This window comes from Triturus cristatus, chromosome 5_1 (assembly GCF_964204655.1).
Source record: "Triturus cristatus chromosome 5_1, aTriCri1.1, whole genome shotgun sequence".
NCBI lineage: Eukaryota > Metazoa > Chordata > Amphibia > Caudata > Salamandridae > Triturus > Triturus cristatus.
In genome coordinates this window covers 27,996,557-28,020,194 of record NC_140587.1, presented here as the reverse complement: position 1 = coordinate 28,020,194, position 23,638 = coordinate 27,996,557, and the positions used below count along the sequence as shown (strand labels likewise).

Sequence of the window (23,638 nt, the reverse complement as noted above, 5' to 3'; positions counted from 1 at the left end):
TGTGTGAAGGTCCATCCCCATCACTTTTCCTCTGTCTCTCTGGTCCAGGGTGGTATCGGGGGTCCATTGCAAGGGGGGCACTGCTGTGTGAAGGTCCGTACCCACCAAGGTCCCTCTGTCTCTCTGGTACAGGGTGGCATCGGGGGTCCATTGCAAGGGGGGCACTGCTGTGTGAAGGCCTGTCCCCTCCACTATGCCTCTGTGTCTCTGCTACAGGGTGGCATCAGGGGTCCATTGCAAGGGTGGCACTGCTGTGTGAAGGTCCATCCCCATCACTTTTCCTCTGTCTCTCTGGTACAGGGTGGCATCGGTGGTCCATTGCAAGGGTGGCACTGCTGTGTGAAGGTCCATCCCCATCACTTTTCCTCTGTCTCTCTGGTACAGGGTGGCATCGGGGGTCCATTGCAAGGGTGGCACTGCTGTGTGAAGGTCCATCCCCATCACTTTTCCTCTGTCTCTCTGGTACAGGGTGGCATCGGTGGTCCATTGCAAGGGTGGCACTGCTGTGTGAAGGTCCATCCCCATCACTTTTCCTCTGTCTCTCTGGTCCAGGGTGGCATCGGTGGTTAATTGCAAGGGTGGCACTGCTGTGTGAAGGTCCATCCCCATCACTTTTCCTCTGTCTCTCTGGTCCAGGGTGGCATCGGGGGTCCATTGAAAGGGGGGCACTGCTGTGTGAAGGTCCGTCCCCACCAAGGTCCCTCTGTCTCTCTGGTACAGGGTGGCATCAGGGGTCCATTGCAAGGGGTGCACTGCTGTGTGAAGGTCCGTCCCCACCAAAGTCCCTCTGTCTCTCTGGTACAGGGTGGCATCGGGGGTCCATTGCAAGGGGGGCACTGCTGTGTGAAGGTCCGTCCCCACCAAAGTCCCTCTGTCTCTCTGGTACAGGGTGGCATCGGGGGTCCATTGCAAGGGGGGCACTGCTGTGTGAAGGTCCATCCCCATCACTTTTCCTCAGTCTCTCTTCTACAGGGTGGCATCGGGGGTCCATTCCAAGGCGGCTGGGATAATTCATTCCCAATGCAAAGGTGTCCATTCCCGGCCCTCCCTTCAATGAGTAGGAGTGTTAACCTATAGATTTTTTATATTACCTTTTGAGGCACCTCTGGCTACCCTTTTTTCTCTAAATTTAGATAAGAATTTCAAACTTGTAAGCTAAAAGCAAGGTTACTAGAGTGGGGCTTTTGTGGTGTAAAGAGTGACATTCCACAGTCCTGTTTTTAGTAAAATACGAGCATATTCTCCAGACACCCAGTTGAACAGGAACCAGTAAGTGAGAAGTGACAAGTGCAGAGTGAAGAGGGATGTGTCTCTCTTCGAGGGCATGTTTGTCTTTCTTCATTGATTGATCAGCAGGATGATGGCAGGTGCTGCAGTATAAAAGGTGGCAGTGTTTCCTGGAGATCACAGATATCTCACCATGGCCATGAAGGTCCTCTCTGTGACTGTGATGCTGATCCTAGCAGGTAAGTTTGTGATAATTGTGCATCTTTCCAACTTCTGGGGAGCAATGGGGGCCTCTTTGGTAAAAGGATATATCACTCTCCTGTCAGCATTTTTCAATGGGTGCCCTATATTCCGTGAATTATGTCTAGTATGCCAGTGCCAGTAATTTACCACTGGCGCTCTTTAGGGCAAGAATTACCGCCAGTGTGTCAGTGCCAGTATTTTGTCACAAGTGTGTGCCATGCTAAGGATTGCTGCAAGTGTGCCAGAACCAGTATTCTTTACCTTGGGTGTCTCTATAAGACAATAGTTACCTTCAGTATGCCAGGGCCAAGAACAAACTCGCAAGCTTCACATCACATTGTCACTGACATACACATTCACTCACTCACACTCATTCGCCCACACTCACTCATTCATTTTCACTCACACTCTCTTATATCCGCTTACGCTCATTCTTATTCAGTCTTACTCACTTACATTCACTCTGAGCCACACTCATTCTCTCACACTCACTCATTCATTCTCACTCACACTCTCTTTTATCCGCTTACACTCATTCTTATTCATTCTCACTCACTTACATTCACTCTGAGCCACACTCAATCTCTCACACTCACTAATTTGTTTCTCACTCGCACTCTCTTTTATCCGCTTACACTCATTCTTATTCATTCTCACTCACATTCACTCTGAGCCACACTCAATCTCTCACACTCCTCCTTTCTGACACTCAGACCCAGGTTACCTAAATCTTTGTGCCTGGATTGCGTCGCTTTTGTGACGCAAACATTGCAGAAAGTGTAGAGAGAGGGTTGGCTAGCCAACACAAATCAGGATTTCAGATGAGTAGTGTCCCAAAGTAATGCAAAGTTGCAATGTGAGTTGCTTTGCGTTATTTTGCATCATGAAGGCAGTCCATGGGTGTTGACACTCATCAATATATACAAACATTGGTGGATAGGAATTTGACCCATTATATTGTGCCTCCTTGAGGCAGACGTAAAGAGGTTTTAATTTCTCTTTGTTTTTACAACTTTGCATGTGTGCTGCGTTCTATACCATACATGCACAGTGGGTTAAAGCACAGTTTTTGTACCGGAAGGGACACCTTCAATTATAAAACCTATGTTTCTGAGAATACACACAGGCTTGCTCTACTCCCCTTGCACTATGGAACAGAGGTGTGTGCTGTGCACATAGGGAGAGAAAAAAATGCACCAAGTCCTTTTTCAGATGGCACATTTATTTCACTCTCCCCTTGTGCAATGCAGAGCTCAACTTTGGGACTAAATCATACACAATCTCACTTCACTGCATGTCACTGACTCTCCCTCATTTTCACTCACACACACACAAACACACACACACACACACACATGCTTACACATGAAGATGCACTCGCACATAAACATGCTCTTTCACATAAATATACTCTGCCTCAAAAGATTGCACACACCATACCATACTTTTAAAACCATTTTTACTTACTACAGCTGCCACCACAGGGCCTATGTGTGCTCCTCTGCTTATTATACTAACAGTAAAAAATAGAACATTATTCAATATTACAATATTGAAAAACAGGCAGAAAATAAGGAATGTGCCCCCCCCCCGAGTTCTTGGTACTGACCTTTTCACCTCCGAGGCCAGGGGTCACAAAGACAGTCCCAGGGGTTGCCAAGGGCTAGCCAGGGGTCACAGCTGTGACGCCTGGTGACTCCTAAATGACGTCCATGCTTTCACCCATACAGAGTTTGAGGGCACTCCGTTCCAAAAGAAACAGTGTGCAATGTCCGACAGAGCCTTAGTCCACCTGCCTCATTTAGAGGAATGCCAACCTTAATTTGTCCATAGACTCAGTATCAGTTGGATTCTTTGACAGTGACTTCCCCCGACAGTGAGACATAGTAGGGACTGTCAGAGGAAGGACATTACACTGCATGACCTATTTTGAGTAAATAATGTGATTTATGTGTTTCCAATCTGTCATCACCAGGAAATTTCTTGTGAGAGTTTGTGCCAGGAAAGAAACAGCACCCAGTGATCTCCACACCCTAGGAGAATTGCACCAGTACCAGGCTGGGGGGGGGGGGGGCATTGTTTCTTTTCTGTTCATCACCACCAGAAAAAAACCTAGTGGAGAGATGATAATGGCCCCACACCCTGGTAGAAAGCTCCTAGGGTGTGGAGGTCACCAGGGGTTGTTTTCTTCTAATGCAAACTCCCTCCTTTTGAAAAGATTTGTAAATGGGCTTCCAAATCTACGGCAGCCACCCATCAATTGTTTTATGCCAATATCATAGTGGTTCTCTTCTACGTTTAGCGATGGCCACTGGGCATGCTGACATCTGTAAATTTGTTTAAATGTGGTTGTATGGATCTGTGGATGGGTGTGTGATTGGTTATGTGGTTGGGTGAGTGGGTGTATGAGTGTGTGAGTTGGTGTGTGGGTGGGTGTGTGAGTGATTCTGTGGATGATGTCATCAGTGACATGATATGTGAGGTCATAAGAAGTGTATTGCGGGGGGTAAGTTAGACTTAGCTGAGGTAACTATAACGGCTGAATTTCAGTTGTTTTGTATGAGTGAAATCTGAGCCTTTAATGCACTGTTATAAACTTATATGTAATAAACTTTTATGTTATTGTCTGATTGGTCTGTATTAACAAGAAATCTTTGATGTTTAAATCAGGAGTCTATTGAGCTATAATATATTAAATGAATTTGTTCTATGGGCAAAATATACTAATAGAGTCAGAGCTAAGGGGTTGTATAGAGAACTTTTCCAACCATACTCTCATTTTGGTGTCTTTTAATAAGTCATTCATTATAACTCTTTTAATTTTTAAGCCCATTACCCGCATGACAAAATAAATATTTACATTTTTTGTTCACCAACAGCCCGTGGATGCCTTCCAAGCTCAACCCCAGATATGCGAGTGAGTAAGTCTTTCAAATTTGACTTGGTATGAGAGGCTTGTGAATTAAACTGTATGCATTTAGAGTTGGAAGAACCAGATATCTCAAATAAGGGATAGAGCAGCAGGCCTACAGGCATCCGATGAAACCCCAATTGCTTTTATCTTTCACCTCCCAGATGAGGACAGGCGGCTGGTTACCCTCACTTGCATTGTGGTCCTTTAAACTGCCCGCCCCATTTTACCCCAGAGACTTAAAGGTAGTTTTATTCCCCCTGCCCTATTATGTACTAGGGACTTATAGGGTAGGTCATGCCAATAATAGGGGAACCCTAACTCATACTGCACCCCAGTGTATGGAGGTGTTTTCACTGTGGTCTAAGTGTTCTCAAGATGGCACTGGCACAGACCCTGGGTAGGCAGAGCCCAGGGGCAGTCAGAGTCAGTCACCACCAGTACCTCGACCATGGAATTCCATCCCCTTGGAAATCAGACTTAGCACAAACCAAACAAAAATAAGGCGCACCCTTCACTGCCAATCTGTGGGAAAGGCTGGGATGACATGGATCTGAATAGTAAGTTGCTATAGTCTTAATATAGACAACCTGTATGTTTACAACACCTTATGGGGGAAGATTCTCTCTATAAACCCTCAATCGCTGATATTTTAGAGGTTTTATACAGCGCTGGCTGTACCCAGAGGTATCAGAGCGATTTACACGATAGAGCTAGTAATGCTAAGAGACAAATGACAGCATCACAGAATAACAAAAACATCAGAGCGCTTTACAAGACTGAGATACAGATGGTAAAACAAAATTACAACCTTTACAACATCATTATAGGATAAACACCAGTTAAGACAGAGAATAGCAAAAGGCTTGAGGTTATACATGCCATGTAAACGGATACTTTTTAGGGGTCATGCGCTGCCCGCTTTGCAGAGTTTATCGGCAAGGTAAGGTGGTGCATTTTGATGGACGACTTTGTGTGTGATGCATGAGTTTTTGTAGGCAGGTCTGTCTCCGGCAGAAGTTTTAATTGTATTCCATAAACCACTTGCACGGATGTACGACCCCATCTGGTAGGTGCTCACTGGACTCCCCGCACCTTTATGCGATGATCTGTGAGAGACAGCGACACACCTTGCTAGTAAAGGACAGTTTTTTATTGTGAGTTCCGCAACATCACACTGTCCAGAGATGTCGAAGGCTTGCTTCGCTTTGTTGTCCAGAGTTGGTCTACCACGCACGTTCATAGACTGGATCAACGTTCCCTATTCCTTCCCCAATGGTAGATAGCTTCAGGGTCAATTGAGGAGGTATGTTAATTAAAAAAGAAATCCGCACAGTTCGTTTTATAAGAATGTGAAGGCATATACACATTGGTATGTCATAATAAGAAGTGTTTAGGGGTGCAGTCTGGATGGTGCTAGCAAAAGTCCATAACATCCAAGGTGAAGATAATGTGGAGACCAATCAACAGACTTGTTATGATAGTTGTCTCTAATATGAATTGTCTTGCCTACTATCACAAAGTTAGCTAGAAAAAGAGGAACCTTTTAATAATTAAAGTCATTTTTGGGGCTTGATTTCTCTGTTGGCACATTTCATATCAGCTCTTGAAACTAGTGGCATACGTCCTCTGATTCAGCAGTAGAGTCTCGGTTGTAATGCTCGACCCATTGAGTGTCTCACTTGCCTACAAACAGTTAAAGAATCTTCTAAGACCAATGAAAATGTATCGAGTGCACTCTATTTACTAATATATTAAGGATTGACTGATCAATTTATGCAGTCTACCAAAGCTTATGGCACATGTAATAAAGCAAACAAGATATTCCTCACGCTTTAACGGAGTATCCTAGCCTCCAAACTCTAAATGTGGCCCTCACTTGTTCTGTACTTTGTTCTGCAGTTAGCAAACCGGATCCCAATAAATTGGTCAATGTAACAGATGTTATTTCCAGTGCTCAGAAATGGCAGGAGAGTGATATGAAACACTACAGAAAAGTGTATTTATAATTAAAATAGCACGGAAATAAGTTTGTGAGTCTAAAATATATGGCCAGAGTTAATTTTATGTAACCAATTACCTTTCTAACATAGCTAGTAACTGATGTGTTTATGGCTGTTTTTGAATTGTTAATTAAAAATATTAATGTAAATACACTCATGAAAGGGCTGCGTGATCCGGCCACATTTCTGTGATATTCACCTAAACACACTAACAAACAAAACACCTCATTTTTATACTTAGGGCCTCATTTATGACAAGCGTGAAAACAGCGATGAGTCACTTTTCATTGCGCCCTCATTGCGACACCAGTGATGCGTCATATTTACAGTATGACACATCATGTCGCAAGGAGTTACAGATATGTCAGTATTTCTGATGTATCTGTAGGCGCAAAAATGACGCATCGCTGGAGTGTGTCATTTCACATGGGCAAGTCCCATTTCAAATGTGCCTGTGTCAGTCTTACGCCTGCTGTGAGGCAGGCCTAAGAAATTGACGCAATTGTGTCCTACAAGTGATGCAGTGAAATCTCATAGATTTCACTGCGTCACTTCTACGAGGCGTTAGAACGCCCCCTCTGCATACATTATACCTGGCGCAGGTATAATGTGGCGCAGGGGTTTACAAAGTGAGGCGTTTAGATAGATGCGTCACTTTGTAAATATGAAGCAACATGAGACATTTTATACCCTGCTGATGCGTCACAAAAAGTGATGCACCAGCGGCGCAAAAGTGACGCAAGGGCTCATAAATGAGCCCCTTAATGGTTTTCTTGAAAATCTAGACAGGTGATCCAGATCATATCTGCGGATTACCCAATGTCCTGAAGATAATTGTGGGCAGCACGACCGTCTTTCTGTAATAGGGTCCCTCGATGACTATTGTACACGTCATAATATTAGCAAGCTTCATTTAGATCTATTCACAATAACAAACTCATGAGGATCTGTGACTTGAACTAGAAATTCATTTGATTATAAAAAGGTTCTATCTTGTTTGTTTCTTCAAAAAAAGATACTTGGCTGTATAGATGGCTCTGGTAATTTGTGACTTCAAAGGGTAACTTTGATAATTATAATGTATCTCTGGTTGTTACAACACTTTATTAAACCTGTCCAAACTACACTACACAGCAGCTCTGTAAATATTGGTCAACTGGTTGAAATTTACTGAATGTGTTTATTGTGACTAGACAAGTCACAAAAGTCTGAGTCCTCTACAAAATAGAGCTGTTTCAGAATGTGTTAAGGTTACAAGGAACTTATCTCAGCAGTCACTAGCAGACAGGCATTTTTTAAGTTATTCCATCTTTTATCAGGAGGAGAAAAGCCTTGTTTTATTTGTAAAATCTCCGAATTATAAGACGCTGGGGAAGCAGAGAATAACACTGCACATTGCATGAGCTAGGATCTGGGATCCTTGGATGCATGACTGCTGGATGTCTATGGGGCTTCACTGCTATGAATGTTGAGTCATTTGCCTACAGTCATGGTACTGGAAGTATTCAATTATTTTGCTGCCGCATTTTTCCCAAATGTATGGATGAACACTTCCAACCTAAAACCCTGTGTAATTTGCATCTATCTCAGACGGATAAAAAGATACTACAAGAAAGCATTACACATAGTACCACAGCTGCAAAGTAGGTGACGCTGTTGCCCCCAGCAGTTTTAAAATGTGTTAAAATTACAATTAGGGGAATAATACTGCAAGGAATGTGCTGTAATATATAGATAATTTGCCTTTTCTTGCTGCTCCATTTGGTTGAGTATGCTGCATGAATGGGCCCTTGACTGACTCATGGCTCCAGTTACCCTGGATATAGCACAGGTTTAGGTTTAGGGACCTATAGAGCGCATGGCTACCCTCGGGCATCCCAAGGCTGGTATGAAACAAGACAGGGGGAATCCCAGCAGATTGGCTTTAGGGAAACAGCCACGTTGTCAGTCTTTTTTTAAAGGTCATTTTGTTCTCGATCATTCACAGCTCAGGGTCCAGACTGTTCCACAGCTTGGGTACCAGGTGTTTGAATGACCTCCCACCCCATCTCGATCTTTTGATTCTCGTGGTGTTCATCAGGATGTTTGATCCTGATCTGAGATGGCGACGGGGCAAGTACTGAGAGATCAGTTCTCGTACCAACGCGGGGCCTTTCCCGTGCATAGCTCTATGAGCCAGACAGAGGGACTTGAATTTGATCCTGGCTTGGACCAGAAGTCAGTGTAGCTCCTCAAGGGAAGCTCTAACTGACTGATGCCTGGGTATCTTCAGAAGCAGTCGGGCTGCTGCATTCTGTACCACCTACAGTATGTCTGTGACATATTTGGGGGAGGCTTGAACCACTCCCTTCTTTGAGTTTTCTGGGAGCAGGCTCAAAATTTTCCTGATCATTCGGAGCATCCCAAAGCAGGTGCTTGCCAATTTTTTGGCCTGGATCGCCATTGCTAGGTTCTGGTCCATCCGCATCCCAAGATTTTTTATGGAGTTTTTTGGGGGAGGAGGGGGTACCCCATTTAGCTGGCCAGGGTAGCTCCGAGCGCGGGCTGAGGTTGCTACCTAGGATCATAAGCTTGGTTTTGTCCCCATTCAGCTTAACCCCTTCAGTGCCTCGCCCTTTCCCCCTCCTGTGCCGGGCGTTACATTAGCGGGCGGGGTTCATGATGAGATAGTCTCGTCATGGGCACAGCGCAACCGTGCTCCATGACGAGACTATCTCGTCATGGGCACAGAAGAGGTTAAGACTGCATTCGGCCATCCAGGATCCAATCTTTTCCAGGCACGGGGCTAGTTGCCTATGGTCTGAGTTTGTGGCGTCTGAGATTGAGACCACTATTTGTGTGTCATCGGCATATGACACAATGGACAGATCGAACTCCTGTACTATGTGGGCTAATGGACTTAGGCATATGTTAAAGAGGGTCGGATTCAGGGAAGATCCCTGTGGAACCCCCATGGGGCTGAAAAGGAGTCTGAGAAGATTTCCGCCTCCATGCATTGGAAAGATCTACCATTCAGGAAAGAGGCCAGCCATTTGATGGCTGTACTCCTGATTCCAATCCCCTTCAGTCTATTGACCAGTACGGCATGGTCTACCGTATCAAAGGCCGCGCTTAGATCCAGTAGCACGATTGCTGCGGCTCTTCCCTGGTCTAAAATGCTTTTTAGTTTTTCGGTGACAACAAGCAAAGCTGACTCAGTGCTGTGTTTTGGTCGAAATCCAATCTGTGTCTGATGAATGATACCATTGTCTTCTAGGAAGTGTGAGATGGTGCAGTTCACGGGTTTCACGGCAATCTTGCTCAGGATGGGTAACAGTGAGATCGGATGGTAGTTCGCCAGGGAGGCGGGGTCAAGGTGGGGTTTTTTCAGTAGAGGTTTTACAATGGCATGCTTCCACTCTTTGGGTACTGGCCCACTTTCCAGGGATAGGGAAATGGGGTGGGCGAATTGGGTTAGGACGCCTTTCCCCCCTTTGACAAGAATATGGGGTGGAGCCGGGTCTAGAGGGGACCCTGATTCGATATTCTGTAGCAGGGACCCAACCTCCTCCTCACTCAGTTTGGGGAAAGTGCGCAGAACAGGGGGGGAGGGTAGTGGCTGGTCTGTATTCCTAGGAGGTTCAGGGGGGATGCTGAGAGTTTCGGTAGCTGTTGATGTCATGCTGATGTTAAGGGGGTTATAGATGTTTTCTACCTTGCTCTTAAAAAACGAGGCTAGCTCATTGCATCTCTCTTTTGAGCACTGGGAGACGTTTGTTCCTGGGTCGATTGTAGAGAGGGACTTTACAATTTTAAATGGCTTGCCCTTTCCTAATTTCCTTATGATATTGCTGGATAGCTAATTTGTAGGCTATTTTAAGCTCGGGTCGTAGGTTTTTCTCCAGTTTTGTTCTAACTTTTTACAGCTTTTCCTTTGAGCGACCAACTCAGGGCTGAACCAGGACGATCCATTGGAGTCTTTTGGCTTTATTGGACCTGGTTTCCTGAAGTTACGGTCTATGGATCTGTTTATCCAGGATACCCAATTTTTATGGGCTTCTTCTACATCTTTTGATTCTAGTGGGGAAGATGACTCAAGGTCTGTAGTCCAGGCTTCGGGGGCCTGCCTTGGCCGTTTACGTCCCAGTACAGGGCTTACTTTTTTGGGCTCTGTAAATTGGGGTTTTAGAAACTGGATTGGACTGAAGAAGTGGTCTGTCCAAGGCATACGTAAGGTGGCTAGTGATTCCAGTCTGGTGTCATTTGAGAAAATGGGGTCCAGAATGTGGTCCTTTTCGTGAGTGGGCAGGTGTACCAGTTGTGTGAGCTGTATGGCATCCACGTCGGCTACACATCTCTTAGTCGAAGGATAAGAGTGATCGTCCAGGTGGATGTTGAAGTCACCTAGGACGATAAAGGCGCGTTTTCCTATTATCATGCGTGCCAAAATGTCTGGGGCAGCTTCTAAAAATGGTGTACAGGACTCTGGCGGTCTGTAAATAAGACAGCCTGAAAAGGAGCAAGCAGGGGTGGGAGACAGTCTGAGAGCAAAGGCCTCACACTTAGCTATGTTGAGAGGGTTGAAAAACACAGGCTAGGTGAGATTTCCAAATGATAGCGATGCTCCCTCCTATTGTCCCCACTCTATCATGGCGATGGATATAAAAGCCCTGGGGAAGAGTGTTTACAATGTCTGGCATAGAGCTTTCTCGGAGCCAGGTTTCTATCAGAAATAGATTCTCCAGCTCTTCCTCCTCTATTAGGAGCTTGATCTCGATTGCATGTTTGGGGAGGGATCTGCTGTTTATTAGTCCCATCTTCCAGTAATTAATGTGTTCTGTCTTTCCCACTGCACCCTTTACCTGCTGCAACTAGGTCACCTCTATATCTCCGCAGACCGAGCAGCTCAGAGGCTCATCGGGGACCAGAGCGTGCTGGCAGGTGGGGTGTGCTCCTGTATCAAGTGCACGGAGCTCTTTGTTTTTTTATGTTAAAGGTTTTGGAGGAACCTGGGTGGTTTGGGCAGGGTTTCTAGCCCCTGGTCCCGGACTGGCGCAGACGGGTGCAGACGGCTTGCCATATGCGTGCCTCCGTCACCCCAGCACCTCGCCCACTGCGTGTCGTCGCCATCCCAGTCTTAAATCCAGACCCGGGAAGTGCCTTTGCGAGAGAACTAGACCGCCAACTCTAAAGATGGCGTCCGTCTAGTGACCTCGTGGAAGTGAGTATTTCCGGTGTGTACTTCTCCCTCCACCTAATCAGCTACTGTAGCTGTGGTGGACCGGGGAGAGTCAAGTGCAAATGAGTATGGAGGTATTTAGTGCAATCCTTTTTTTTTTAAAGCGAGTTATGTGCAGCTTAAAACAAATAATGTGCACCAGTTAAAACTTTTAAAAGCGTGTCACATTCATCAAAATGCAGAGTGCGCTAGCAGCGAAGTCAGGACAACAGGTGACAGTTTAAAAAACTGTTTTCAATTTTCAGAGCAGCGTGCGTGAACCTTGTGGCTTTCGGCACGCATACATGCACGAAAATGCCTGTCTTGCTCAGTCAGTCTTGATCAATGAGATTGAATTAAGAAAAAAAGACTTAGGCAGTGACTGCCAAATACCGTGTTTTTACATTGGACAATGATGTACTTGTAGCCCAATAAATAGACATGCCTTGTTTGAACCTGTTCCATTTATAAAATACACACGGTTTGTACATATACATGTCAGCACCTCTGTGTACTACACTGTTACTTATATATCTACAGTCTCATGAGTTCCATCAATGACCACAGGAAACAAGAAAAATGGCTGAGACAGTTTCAGTGATCAAAATGTCAGTGGGTTTGTGTTAGAATTGAGAATTCATTCGCAAGTGAGCTATACAATTCGACCACACAAGTACATAGCATAATTTTTTTTTCTGGTTAATTTTTATAATAATGATTTTAGCTCATCACCAAATATACATTTTAGGAATCTTTTTAATTTTATTACCACCCTGGAGTCTAGGCCCGATTTTGATGACACCAGTGGCTTTGTGTTGGGAGATGATTTTAATGCAAGACTTAATGTTGATTGCTCAACCATGAAGGACTGTAATCCGGCACCTGGGTGTCAAAGGGGCGTGGAATTAACTTCCTTTTTGAGCACACATAATTTGGAGAATGCCATGGACATAATGGCTAACTGTTTCCCAACAGCCTCCCTAGTGCCCACATTTAGAGGTAGAGATTGCTCATCAATAATTGATTATATTTTTATTTCCCCTGGGCTGGCCGATCGTATCAGTAAGGCTATGGTAATTCCTATGCCGCAGGGGGATCACAACCCCATTAAGATCTGCTTAAAAGCAATCTACCGCCCAGTCTATAACAAGGAATGTGGTGCTAGGAACCTCTCCATTAGTTCAAATAACCTCACATTAAAATGGAGGGGTATTAATGTTACGGCAACTTTCCAGACCCTGGTCAGAGATAACCTACTCCTTTTTTTCTCATGTCTGTCTGATCTAAACCCGAATCCTGGGGCAGTTGAGGATTTCGTTAAGATTTGTTCAGCTCTTCGAGTCCAGCTTATGACTCCGCCGCTTGTAATCACGGTTGACCAGGGATGGTTTGATCATGAGTGTTCTCTGGCCAACCGTGATTTGCGGCGTGTCTTATCTTCCTGCCCGAGGAATTTGACCGATGTGAAAAATGCTAGGACTCGATATTAACTGGCCATTATTAGAAGGAAGGAGGAGATCCTCGAGGAACGCTGGGAGGCGTTAGCGCAAACCGCTGCCCGTGGAAGGGGGGATATCTTTTGGGCTGCGGTTAAAGATCTGCGCTACTCAGGTCAGCTCTCGACCCCAATGGATTGTACCATTCCCGGAGCTGCCTGGGTGGACCATTTTTCTAAGATTTATGCTGTCCCATCCTCATCGACGGCTACTCCAATATTCAACCACCCTCCATGGGTAGACATATCATTATCTGAGGTGGAAGAGGCCATCGCACAGAGCGCGGGGAAAAAAGCCCCAGGCTCAGATGGCCTTCCCATTGACATTATTAAAGCCTACCCCGATTTATGGGCCCCTCTCTTGTTGAACGTTTTCAAAAATTTAACTTTCACCTCTCCACCACCACCAACTTGGTCATCGAGTATAATAGTGCCTATTTTTAAGAAGGGCGATCGGTCCCAACCATCATATTATAGGCCAATCTCCCTTATTGATAACACCTTAAAAATTTTAGGCAGAGTATTGTATAATAAAATCCTAACATGGGCCGAGGATAACCACATTTTGGAGAGTTGCCAGCTGGGTTTTCATAATAAGGTTGGCACTGCAGAGCAGTGCCTCAATCTCAACCTTATTTTGGGCAAATACACTGTTGAACGTAAATGCCCAATTTACCTTGCTTTTATGGATTTATCTACTGCCTTCGACCTTGTCAACAGGTCACTGCTTTGGAGGGCCTTATTGAAATACGGTCTGGACGAATCCATGGTCCTCTTCCTGGCCTATCTGCATAGAGATCTGAAGGCTTGTGTCAGGATTGGCCATGGGGGTGAGGTAACTGAGATGGTAAGAATCAATAGAGCGGTTAGACAGGGCTGCGTCCTAGCCCCTCTTTTATTTATCATTTATATCAATGGCCTACACAAACACCTGGTCTCCCTAACTGGCAACGTTCCGTTAATAAACGGTAACCATCTCCCCGCCCTGCTATATGCAGATGAAGCGGTCCTTATGGGCCGCACCCCTAACGCACTACGCACTTTAGTGAATGGCTTTGTTGACCATATGGACTCCCTAGACCTAAAGACTAATTTTAAAAAATCCTTTGTAATGTCATGTGGCCCACAGAAGCGACATATTGAAAGCATTGTTGTGGGGGCAGAGAGACTGGGGTCAACTAGCAGCTTCCCGTATTTGGGAGTGGTCTTTGCTGCGAACAACTCCTGGAGTGGGCATATTGCCCACTCCAGGAGTAAGTTCTCAAAGGCCATTAACTTAATTCTGAGCCTCCCCCGCCCCAAGAAGACCGGTGAGCTGGCTGCTACCTTACAAATATACAAAGCCCAATGCGTCCCGGTTGCCACATACGGTGCTGGGGTTTGGGGAACTGCTAGATGTCCTCATATAATTGCCGAGGAAAACAGATTTTGCAGGAAGCTCCTCTGTGCCCCCATTTCCTCCCCACACTACATATGCCATAAGGAATTGGGGTTGCATTTTATAGGGGATTTTATTCGTGCCCGCCCTGCCCTTTTTTGGCTGGCGATTTGGAAAAATCCTGCCGCCAAATTGACCAGGGACATTATTGAGGATTGTTTACATTGTGATAAGGGCATGGCTATCCCCTGGCTCTCAGGGGTGCTGAGTGCACTTCGCAGCGTGAACTCCCAAAATGTTTTCTTAAAACCCACCACCACCACGATTCCATCGAAATGCGAACTTAAAAAAGCACTTTATATGTTGTTCAGTGCCGAAAGGGCAGCGAGGGAGTCTTTGAACCCTAGCATTTCTAGATACCTAGCTCACAATCTTTTAACTCACCCTACACCCAGTTATTTAACTCTCCCAATGAGTCGCTGGGAGCGTGGCCTTATATTCCGTCTTAGGGCAGGTACCATCAAATACGCCCTTAGATTTCCCCTATGGAATTATAATGATCAATGTGTTGAGCCATGCCCTTGTGACTGTCGGAGCAAGCAAACAATTTTACACTTTTTATTTTTCTGTAAATTTTATATCAAGTATATTAAATGGTTTTTAACTCCGTATTTTAAAAAATTAAAACCAATTAGCCTGGAACTCGCATTTTCGATGATTTTGACCCTGGACGACCATGAACTTGTCTTCCGAGTGAGCTCTTTCTTAAAAACTGCGGTTCGTGCTCGATTAACAATGTCTTAAAATTTGTATGATCTGTTGTTTTTACTTGTTAATAGCATCACACTGAGTATTTTGTAACGCTTATTTTATTTACTGTGCTTTTATGGATTATTATTGATCCAAATAAAGTTTCATTGACTTGACTTGACTTGACTTCATAGCATAATTAGATTTTATTTAATCCCCTCTGCAACTCTCTCTGAAATACTTCAGACACCAGATTACCTACAATATATTGTAGTAGCAAACTTTCTATTCACAGGACAATGTCTAAAGGAGTTGCAGTTAGTGACTTGTTAATCACAGCTCTACAGTGAGCACAACAAGTTTCAAATATAAAAACAGTGGCGCAAGCAATAAACAGATAGGATGGTGGCTTCCCAATTTGTCCTGTGTACAGTGTTCAGCCACACTGAATGAAAAGAAGAGTGACATATACTAGTAGCTTATTTTCAGATCAAACCTGTTATTTGTAAAGTCTCCAAACACTTTATAAAATCAAGTACAGAAAAGTAAGACATTAAAAAAATCATAATAGTTAGGTAGTAGAAATATCTTTATTTGATTTTGAAAAAAACATAAAAGCTCATCAAATTATACAGACATAAACAATATTATCAAGTCACCCAGTCTAAAAATGATATTAATAATTGTCATGCACACACATGTTTACTCATACAATTTGATTAATATCTAGGCTAGCAATCCCCTATTCAACAGATGTTTGGGTAGGATCGAACTTGAGTAATTTGATAATATTCCCTCCCACTCAAGCATGTTTAGTTGTATTAGGAACAATATCACCCTCACTAGCATTAGGGATCCACATGCCCTGACGAATGCCCCAGAATGTCTTAGGCTAGCTTAGTTGGGCGGAAACATGTTGGCAGACAGGGAATTGGGTGTACACCATTGATCTCCATGACCCATTCACTTTAGTTTTTAAACATAGCTAGCGTCCAGTTGAATAAAGGTTTTATCCATGGAACACTTAGATATTTTTACTTTCCATCTGGATCCCCTTTCTTGTCGGGGTTGTCCAGTAAGGTTAAGAACTGCCACCTTCCGTTACAGTCTTTGAGGAGGTTGAGTGCGCCTCAGTGGCACTGTCCTATCGAGGTGGGGAGAGGACTTCTGTGACGAAGCATGACACAATTCAGTGTGTGAGGTTTCCTCTTCCACTAAGGATGACCTTTCCTGGGTACCCATCCTAGGGTGAGTATTTGAGTCTCAGGATATTCTGAAGACACATACATGGGATCAACTGGAAGTGCAAATATACTCTACATAGATCCTTAAACTAGTAGCCACCATACCCATTTTTTGCACATTGCTACATTTTTTAAACCAAAGTCCAAGGGCATAGGATTCAGGGGGGCATTTCAAGGAAGTTCCAGGACTGATCTCACAATGGCCCCTACATTATTCTTGCCCCACAACTCCGCGCCGTACACTGCAGCTCCAATGCCCTTTGCTTGATACACTGGAATTACTTGACCAACTGGTCCATAAATCCAATTTTTAAATTTTTGTATTGAAAGCAGAGTTTACATGTCGGAGTGAAAGATGGCGTTTTGCAATTTGTGAGGCCCATGATAGTGAATTTGCCAGCCTCACTGTCAAATAGCTGAATTGCTTCACCTGCTTTAACAAACTGTTTTTGTGGTATTGATTATTAAGCCAAATTCCCCACAAGCTGCTGAAAACCAGTCCACTAGATTTTGAAGCCCCATCGGGGTCCTAGAAATGCATAGGGTATCATTGGCAAAAATGAGTGCGGCCACTGCTTGACCAGCAAGGGAGGGGGGATTGCCTTTGCAATTGGTTAGTGATTCAATCAATCCATGAATGTAAAGGGTGAACAGAGTAATCCCAAGTACACATCCTTGACGCATGCCTCTGTTCACCCTAACGCAGTCAGTCAACCTGCCTCCCCCCCCACATCTGACTTGAGCGTCATTATCTAATTAGTCTAATAAATATCTTCAATAAATTAGTCGGACCCCCATCTTATTCAGGGCTTCCCATAACTTCTTCTGGAGGAGTAGATCAAATGCAGCACTCAGGTCAACAAACACAACATATACACGCTCCCTATTGTTTGTCACATGTTTCCATAAAATCATTAAAAAATGGGACAATTGGTCTATGGTACTCGTATTTTATCTAAAACCTGCCTGCAGGGGTGACAGTATATTCCCTCCTCTCATCGATTCTCAAAGCCTCTCCAGCAAATGCCTGCAAAATAGTTATTGTGCTATTTCAATCAGACTAATGGGCCTGTAAATCGCAGGGTTGATTTTGTCCCCCTTTTTGAATATGGGTACTACCACGGCACCTAACCAAGAATATGGTATATCTGCTCCCTTTAAAATAGCATTAAAAATATGATGGAGAATCACAACCCAAATTGTGGGTTCCGAGAGATAAAGATCACCCGGAATGTGTTCTAATTTGGGCAATATCTATACAAAGAGAAGAATAATTTGAATTTAAGAAAATCTTAATGAAAAGTATGATTAAATAAAACAGCTGTGCAATGAGTGCTTTGTAGGATATGAGCAATAATTCTAAAATGTAAAGAGACGAGAGTCTCTGCATCTGACGCATATGTAACCCACTACACATTGCCCAGAACAGCTCATCTTATTTTTCTGCCAATTATTGCAGCACTAATTTGCTCAGGACATAACTGTAAAGTATTTGTCTAATATAAGGAGTACTTTTCAGCAGATTTCGAAAGCAAGCTATTGTTGCATTTATGTAATAGACTCACGTTCCCATGTGGAGGAAGACATAAAAAAAACTCTGACAGGAAATGGTTGATTTCCTGCATGGACGTCTAGCTGCGTAGACACTTTCGGGTGCGGCATATGGCTGATATTCCACCACATAAAATACTCCAGCTGCTTCACCCATAGTGTCCTTGTTGAGTAAATGATGCTAAAAGCAGTTGAATATCAGTTGCCTGATCTGAGTGATGGATCTGCCTCTATGTCTGTTGGACTCATTCCCGTGGCAGTCTGCTGAGCAAAGGGAGTAGACTTTCACTTAAGGATTAGTATCATCTACTTCACCCAGCATGTTTGGCAGAGTTGACATGCAGTCATAGGCAGTGTACTCCCACTTTGAGGGTGCATCTGTAGTTTCCACACTTTGAGATGGAAATTCCACTAGTGCAGAAAATCCACTGACAGAGGAGGGCATATGTGGAATTTCCATTGAAGTGTCTTTGTCCATGGTGCTTAGATCTGCTTAGGTGAAAAGACAGCTACTGATGCAGGACAACTCTATCTTTGATGGAGTTTCCAACTCTGTCTTGGCAGAGAAGGAAAATGCACCACAATGTGTGTAATCTCTGGATTTGCCCACATATCTACAAAAGAGTTACGTATAATATAAATTCAACCTGATGGATTTTGATAGACAATCTGCAGTTTCATTTGCAAACCTGTGAACGCAAGATGTATTTTTTATGTAAACAAACGTGTTTTGGACAGACAAGTGTGCCATTGAACCAAAATCAAGAGTCAATTGTGGCTATGGAGGAATCTCCAAAGATCAGTGCAATGAAAAAGGCTGCTGCTATGATGACACCAAACCGGGTACAATCTGGTGCTTCAGCCCTCTCCAGCTGAACGGTAAGGTGATAAGAAGAAGGACGTCTGTGTTTTTAATTTCCAGTTTGTTGTAAAACAGTTGAGGCTATTTTGAAATATCAAATGATTGACTAGTTTGGGACAGTGAAATTCCCCTCTTTGTGGAGCACATGCCAAATTCACATAAGAAATTACTAACACAATGGTCTCCACCACACTAGCTATGCGGTACAGTAAAGTTTGACTTTGAATACTTTGGAGTTGGCATCACCTGTATGGACTTCTGTGCGAGGCAGGCCTGGTATATGATGTCCACTAATGTAAGTGGGCACCTTGCACCAGTCCAGACAACACTTATGGTGATTTAAGAGATCTTAGACAACTTTAAAAGCTCTCTAAGTGGTAGCGGTGGGGAGCAGCCTTCAGACTAAGTTTTGAAGGAGTGTAAAGCAGCTTGTTTTACCAGAATGCAATCTTATAGTATAGATGAAATGAAAAAGAACCACACAAAGTATTTTTAAAAATATGCATTTATTATATGACACTATCTAGTATGTTACAGTATCTCCTACTCTGAGATGGACACAAAAGCAAGGAAAACACAGTAAATAGCATTAATGCACAGTGGGACCAAGGGGGTGACCAAACCACATACTAAGAAAGTGGAATAAGAACCACGACTCGAGTCAGGAAACTTTTGAGCGGATGTAGAATCGCTGGGACCCCAAGGAACCATCCAAGGTGAGTAGATAGGCACCCCATGGAGAGTATGTGCAGTGTGGGAACCTGACTGCAGATTCTGTACAACTCTATGTGTAAGTCGCGGTTGGAGTTTTAAAAATTAAAGACCCTCCCCAGTGGACCCTGAAGAAACCCTGTGGAAGATAGAAGGTTGGAGAGGCACCTCACCCATGCCTAGCACCCATGTTACCTATATTTATATTTGATGTACAGCTCCCATTCACTTTCTTAGCCTCCTCCTTAGAAGTAGTATGAAAATGTACATTATCACTAATTCACCCACAATCAGTGTCTTTAACTTCTGAGCTCAAAGGAGCAGCGGGATCAAACAAATTAGCACATGCAATATCAAGAGCCACAGTTAGTCAAAAGTTAGAATTGGTTTTGGCAGAATCACTTGTTCTTGTTGGAGAGTTGTACACCACCAGCTCATTGTTAGTTATGCCTCTAGGTTCTACATTATGGTCAATATTTTGTTTACGGGTCGGAGATATAATGTAGATTTCCTCTAGAGTTTCTACTTCAGGAAACTACCAGCCACTCCCTACCTTGATTTGGATAAATTATCACAGCCACTAAGTAAACTTCCAACTTCTTGTATTAACGTTTGGTATATCAGTAGCCACACAGTTCGCTGGTGTGAGTGATGCAATCTTTTTGGCTGCTTTGAGGGACTTCATTAGGGCTACCCTTAGCCTTCCATTTGCCCATATTCCAAAGAGACCTCTATCAGATAACCAGACGACACATAAACCAAGGAGCAAACCTTATGAGAACAGTACCAGGTATATGGGTAAAACATTCCTTTTGATTGTATGACAGCAGACCCAAACAATAATGAAAGAATGTAAGGACTATAGTATCTGCAGCATTTATGCTTCAGCAAATTAGTTTACATCAAAAACCCATAGCATTATTCCGAGAGCCAAGTTTGGTGGCCCAGCCCAGGCTCTTCTGGGATCTGCCAGATGTGGACGGGTACACCCTTGGCGTGGGCAGCATGCGTCCGTTGCCGCGGGACAGCGGCACAATTATCAGCATGAGAGGTGCCGCAGGGCATGCTTGGGAGTGTAGTTCTACCTTTCCTTGGTTGCTCCACACACAGAGTGGCACCCTAGATGGCAGCAGGCTCCACAGACTTCACCAGCGCCGCATTCAGTGTCATACTTTTCAGTGCGAAATGGGCCGCAGGGCAGGCAGGGTAGGGTAGTTCCTCCTCTCCCTGGTCGCTCCACACGCACAGTCGCAACCCAGATGGCAGCAGGCTCAGCAGACTTCACACAATTGATATAATATTAAGATATAATATATTTGCAGCGTCATAAATAAGTCTTTGGACCTAAAAAGTCACATTGACAAAATTGTTTAACTATATCAAAAAAAAAAAATTCATGTCAGCTACTGTGTTTTGTCCAAATGAATAGTCATTTGTTGATGATCCATTTCTAAAGGGCAAAACTCATTTCCCGTCAGCTGGCTGCACACATTTACCAAACCCCGCCCGGGACTGTGGGTTGTCGTGCGTCATTACAGATGTTACAGTCTCTGCACATAAACCAGCTGCTTGTCCAATAACCATTAGTCATAGCTGATTCCTATCAGTTAGTTATCAATATCAGTTAGTGACTCAAACACATCACAAGAGTCACAAAAGAGTTTATTGGTCTGGGAAGTAACATTAAACGTTATGTTTTACCTACTTTTACATGTGTTTGTTTTTAGGTCTAAATCGTCCAACTGCCTGTCAATTAAATTGGAAATAGGGCTCAGTTCATTATATTTTTACTTTTTGTATGAATAGACTGTGAATGTTTAATTTTTATTCCAGTTTTGAGTGTTTTGGCACAAATTTAAATGTGCATGTATAAATGAGTACCAGAGAAGTACTACATGGCTTACTCAGCATTACTTTGTAATTAAACTCTGTAGAGTCCAAATCTTTATAAAAATGAGTTTTAAACTGGGAGAAACACATTTGAAAATCAAGTAATAATTCTGGTCCTTTTCACTGACAGAATCAAAGGTCCAGGTTTATAAACATGTCATGCAGTGCAGCAAGGCAACTCAGTGGCTGCATTACGTTTTATTGAGACATCAATAAAGCACCATATTTACAGAAATGTGGTGCTTTTCTGCTGCCTACATTTCTAATGCCTGGAACCCATGAAGGCATTATTGGAAGCCAAGTGTGCCTGCCTTATAGTAGGGAATGTTTTTCTGCCTGAAGGGAAACCTTCCTGCCCAAAACCAATCCTTAAAGGCATTTTCCTTTTTCTCAATGGGGTGTGGAATGCATCATACTAAGCAAAAGGAAGTCACAAGGAGAAATAGATACATTTCTCCTCTTTAAGCCTAAACGGCTTGCTAGTTTAAAAATATCTTGGACTAGAACAACAATCATAGTGATTCACATCTACCTTTGCTGAACTTACAACAAAGATTCAGAAAGGTAGAGTTTTCACGCTAAACTTTTCTTTACCACGTCAAATTTCAACTGTGATTGGGCTTTGAAGCTGCTGTGTGAGACAATATTTCAAATGTCCATGCTTTCATATATGACATTTAACTAAGCAATCATTGTATGCCACAATGATATAACAGAAAATCCTGAAAACAAATTTGTCAAATCATATCAGATAAATATTCATAAGATAGCCAATTTGAGAAATATCTATACAAAGAGAAGGATAATTTGAATTTGGAAAAACCTTAGTGAAAAGTAGAACTAAATAAAGCAGCTTTGCATTGAGTGCTTTGTAGGATATGAGCAATAATTCTAAAATGTACAGTGATGAGAGTCTCTGAATCTGACGCATATGTAACCCACTACACATTCCCCAGAACAGCTCATCTCATTTTTCTACCAATTATTTCAACACTAGTTTGCTCAGGACAAAACTGTAAAGTATTTGTCTAATTTAAAGAGTACTTTTCAGCAGATTTCTGAAGAAAACTATTATTATACTTATGTAATAGACTTACGTTCTCATTTGGAGGAGGACAGGAAATAACATCGGACAGGAAATGGTTGATTTCCTGCATGGACTTCTAGCTGCATAGACACTTTGGGGTGCTGCATATGGCTGATATTCCCTCACATAAAATACTCCAGCTGCTTCACCCATGGTGTCATTATTGAGTAAATGATGCTAAAACTGGTTGAATATCAGTTGCCTGATCTGAGTGATGGATCTGCCACTAACTCTATTAGAGTCATTACTGTGGCAGTCTGCTGAGCAAAGGGAGTCGCCTTTCACTTAAGGATTAGTAACATTTACTTCACCCAGCATGTTAGACAGAGTAGACATTCAGTCTTTGGCAGTGTACTCCCACTTTGTGGGGGCATCTGTAGTGTCCACACTTTGAGATGCAACCTCCACTAGCGCAGAAAATCCACTGGCAGAGGAGGGCATTTGTGGATTTTCCATTGAAGTGTCTTTGTCCATACTGCTTAGATCTGCCTGGGTGAAAAAACAGATACTGATGCAGGACAACTCTATCTTTGATGGAGTTTCCAACTCTGTCTTGGCAGAGAAGGAAAATGCACCACAATGTGTGTAATCTCTGGATTTTGCTCACAGATCTACAGTAGAGTTATGTATAATATAAATTCAACCTGATGGATTTTGTTAGACAATCTGCAGTTTCATTTGCTAACCTGTGATTGCAAGATGTATTTTTATGTAAACAAATGTGTATTCCACAGTCGAATGTGCCATTGAACCAAAATCAAGAGTCAATTGTGGCTACGAAGGAATCACCAAAGAGCAGTGCAATGTAAAAGGCTGCTGCTATGATGACAGCAAACCGGGAACCATCTGCTGCTTCAATCGACTTCAGCCGAACGGTAAGGTGCTAAGAAGAAGGACGTCTGTGTTTTCAATTTCCGGTTTCTTGTAAAACAGTTGAGGATATTTTGAAATATTAAATGATTGACTAGAGTTGAACAGCGAAATACCCCTCTTTGTAGAACACATGCCAAATTCACATAAGAAACTACTGACACAATGGCCTCCAGCATACTCTCTATGCAGTACAGGAAAGCTTGACTTTGGATACTT

General features: G+C 43.4%; 1 protein-coding gene across 2 annotated transcripts in view; it reads left to right on the top strand.

Annotated features, from left to right (window-relative positions):
• The first annotated feature begins 1,411 nt into the window (after positions 1-1,411).
• The window catches only part of LOC146829995 (uncharacterized), a 103,037-nt gene continuing 80,810 nt past the window's right edge, over positions 1,412-23,638 (top strand). Inside the window, exons 1-3 of one of the 2 annotated variants that reach the window (XM_085604238.1) lie at positions 1,412-1,466; positions 4,350-4,391; positions 23,284-23,424. In XM_085604238.1, the coding sequence (XP_085460364.1) occupies positions 1,421-1,466; positions 4,350-4,391; positions 23,284-23,424 (229 nt within the window). In that variant the 5' untranslated portion in view covers positions 1,412-1,420. The remainder of the gene's footprint in view (positions 1,467-4,349; positions 4,392-23,283; positions 23,425-23,638) is intronic. The other variant, XM_085604239.1, reaches the window with a different exon arrangement.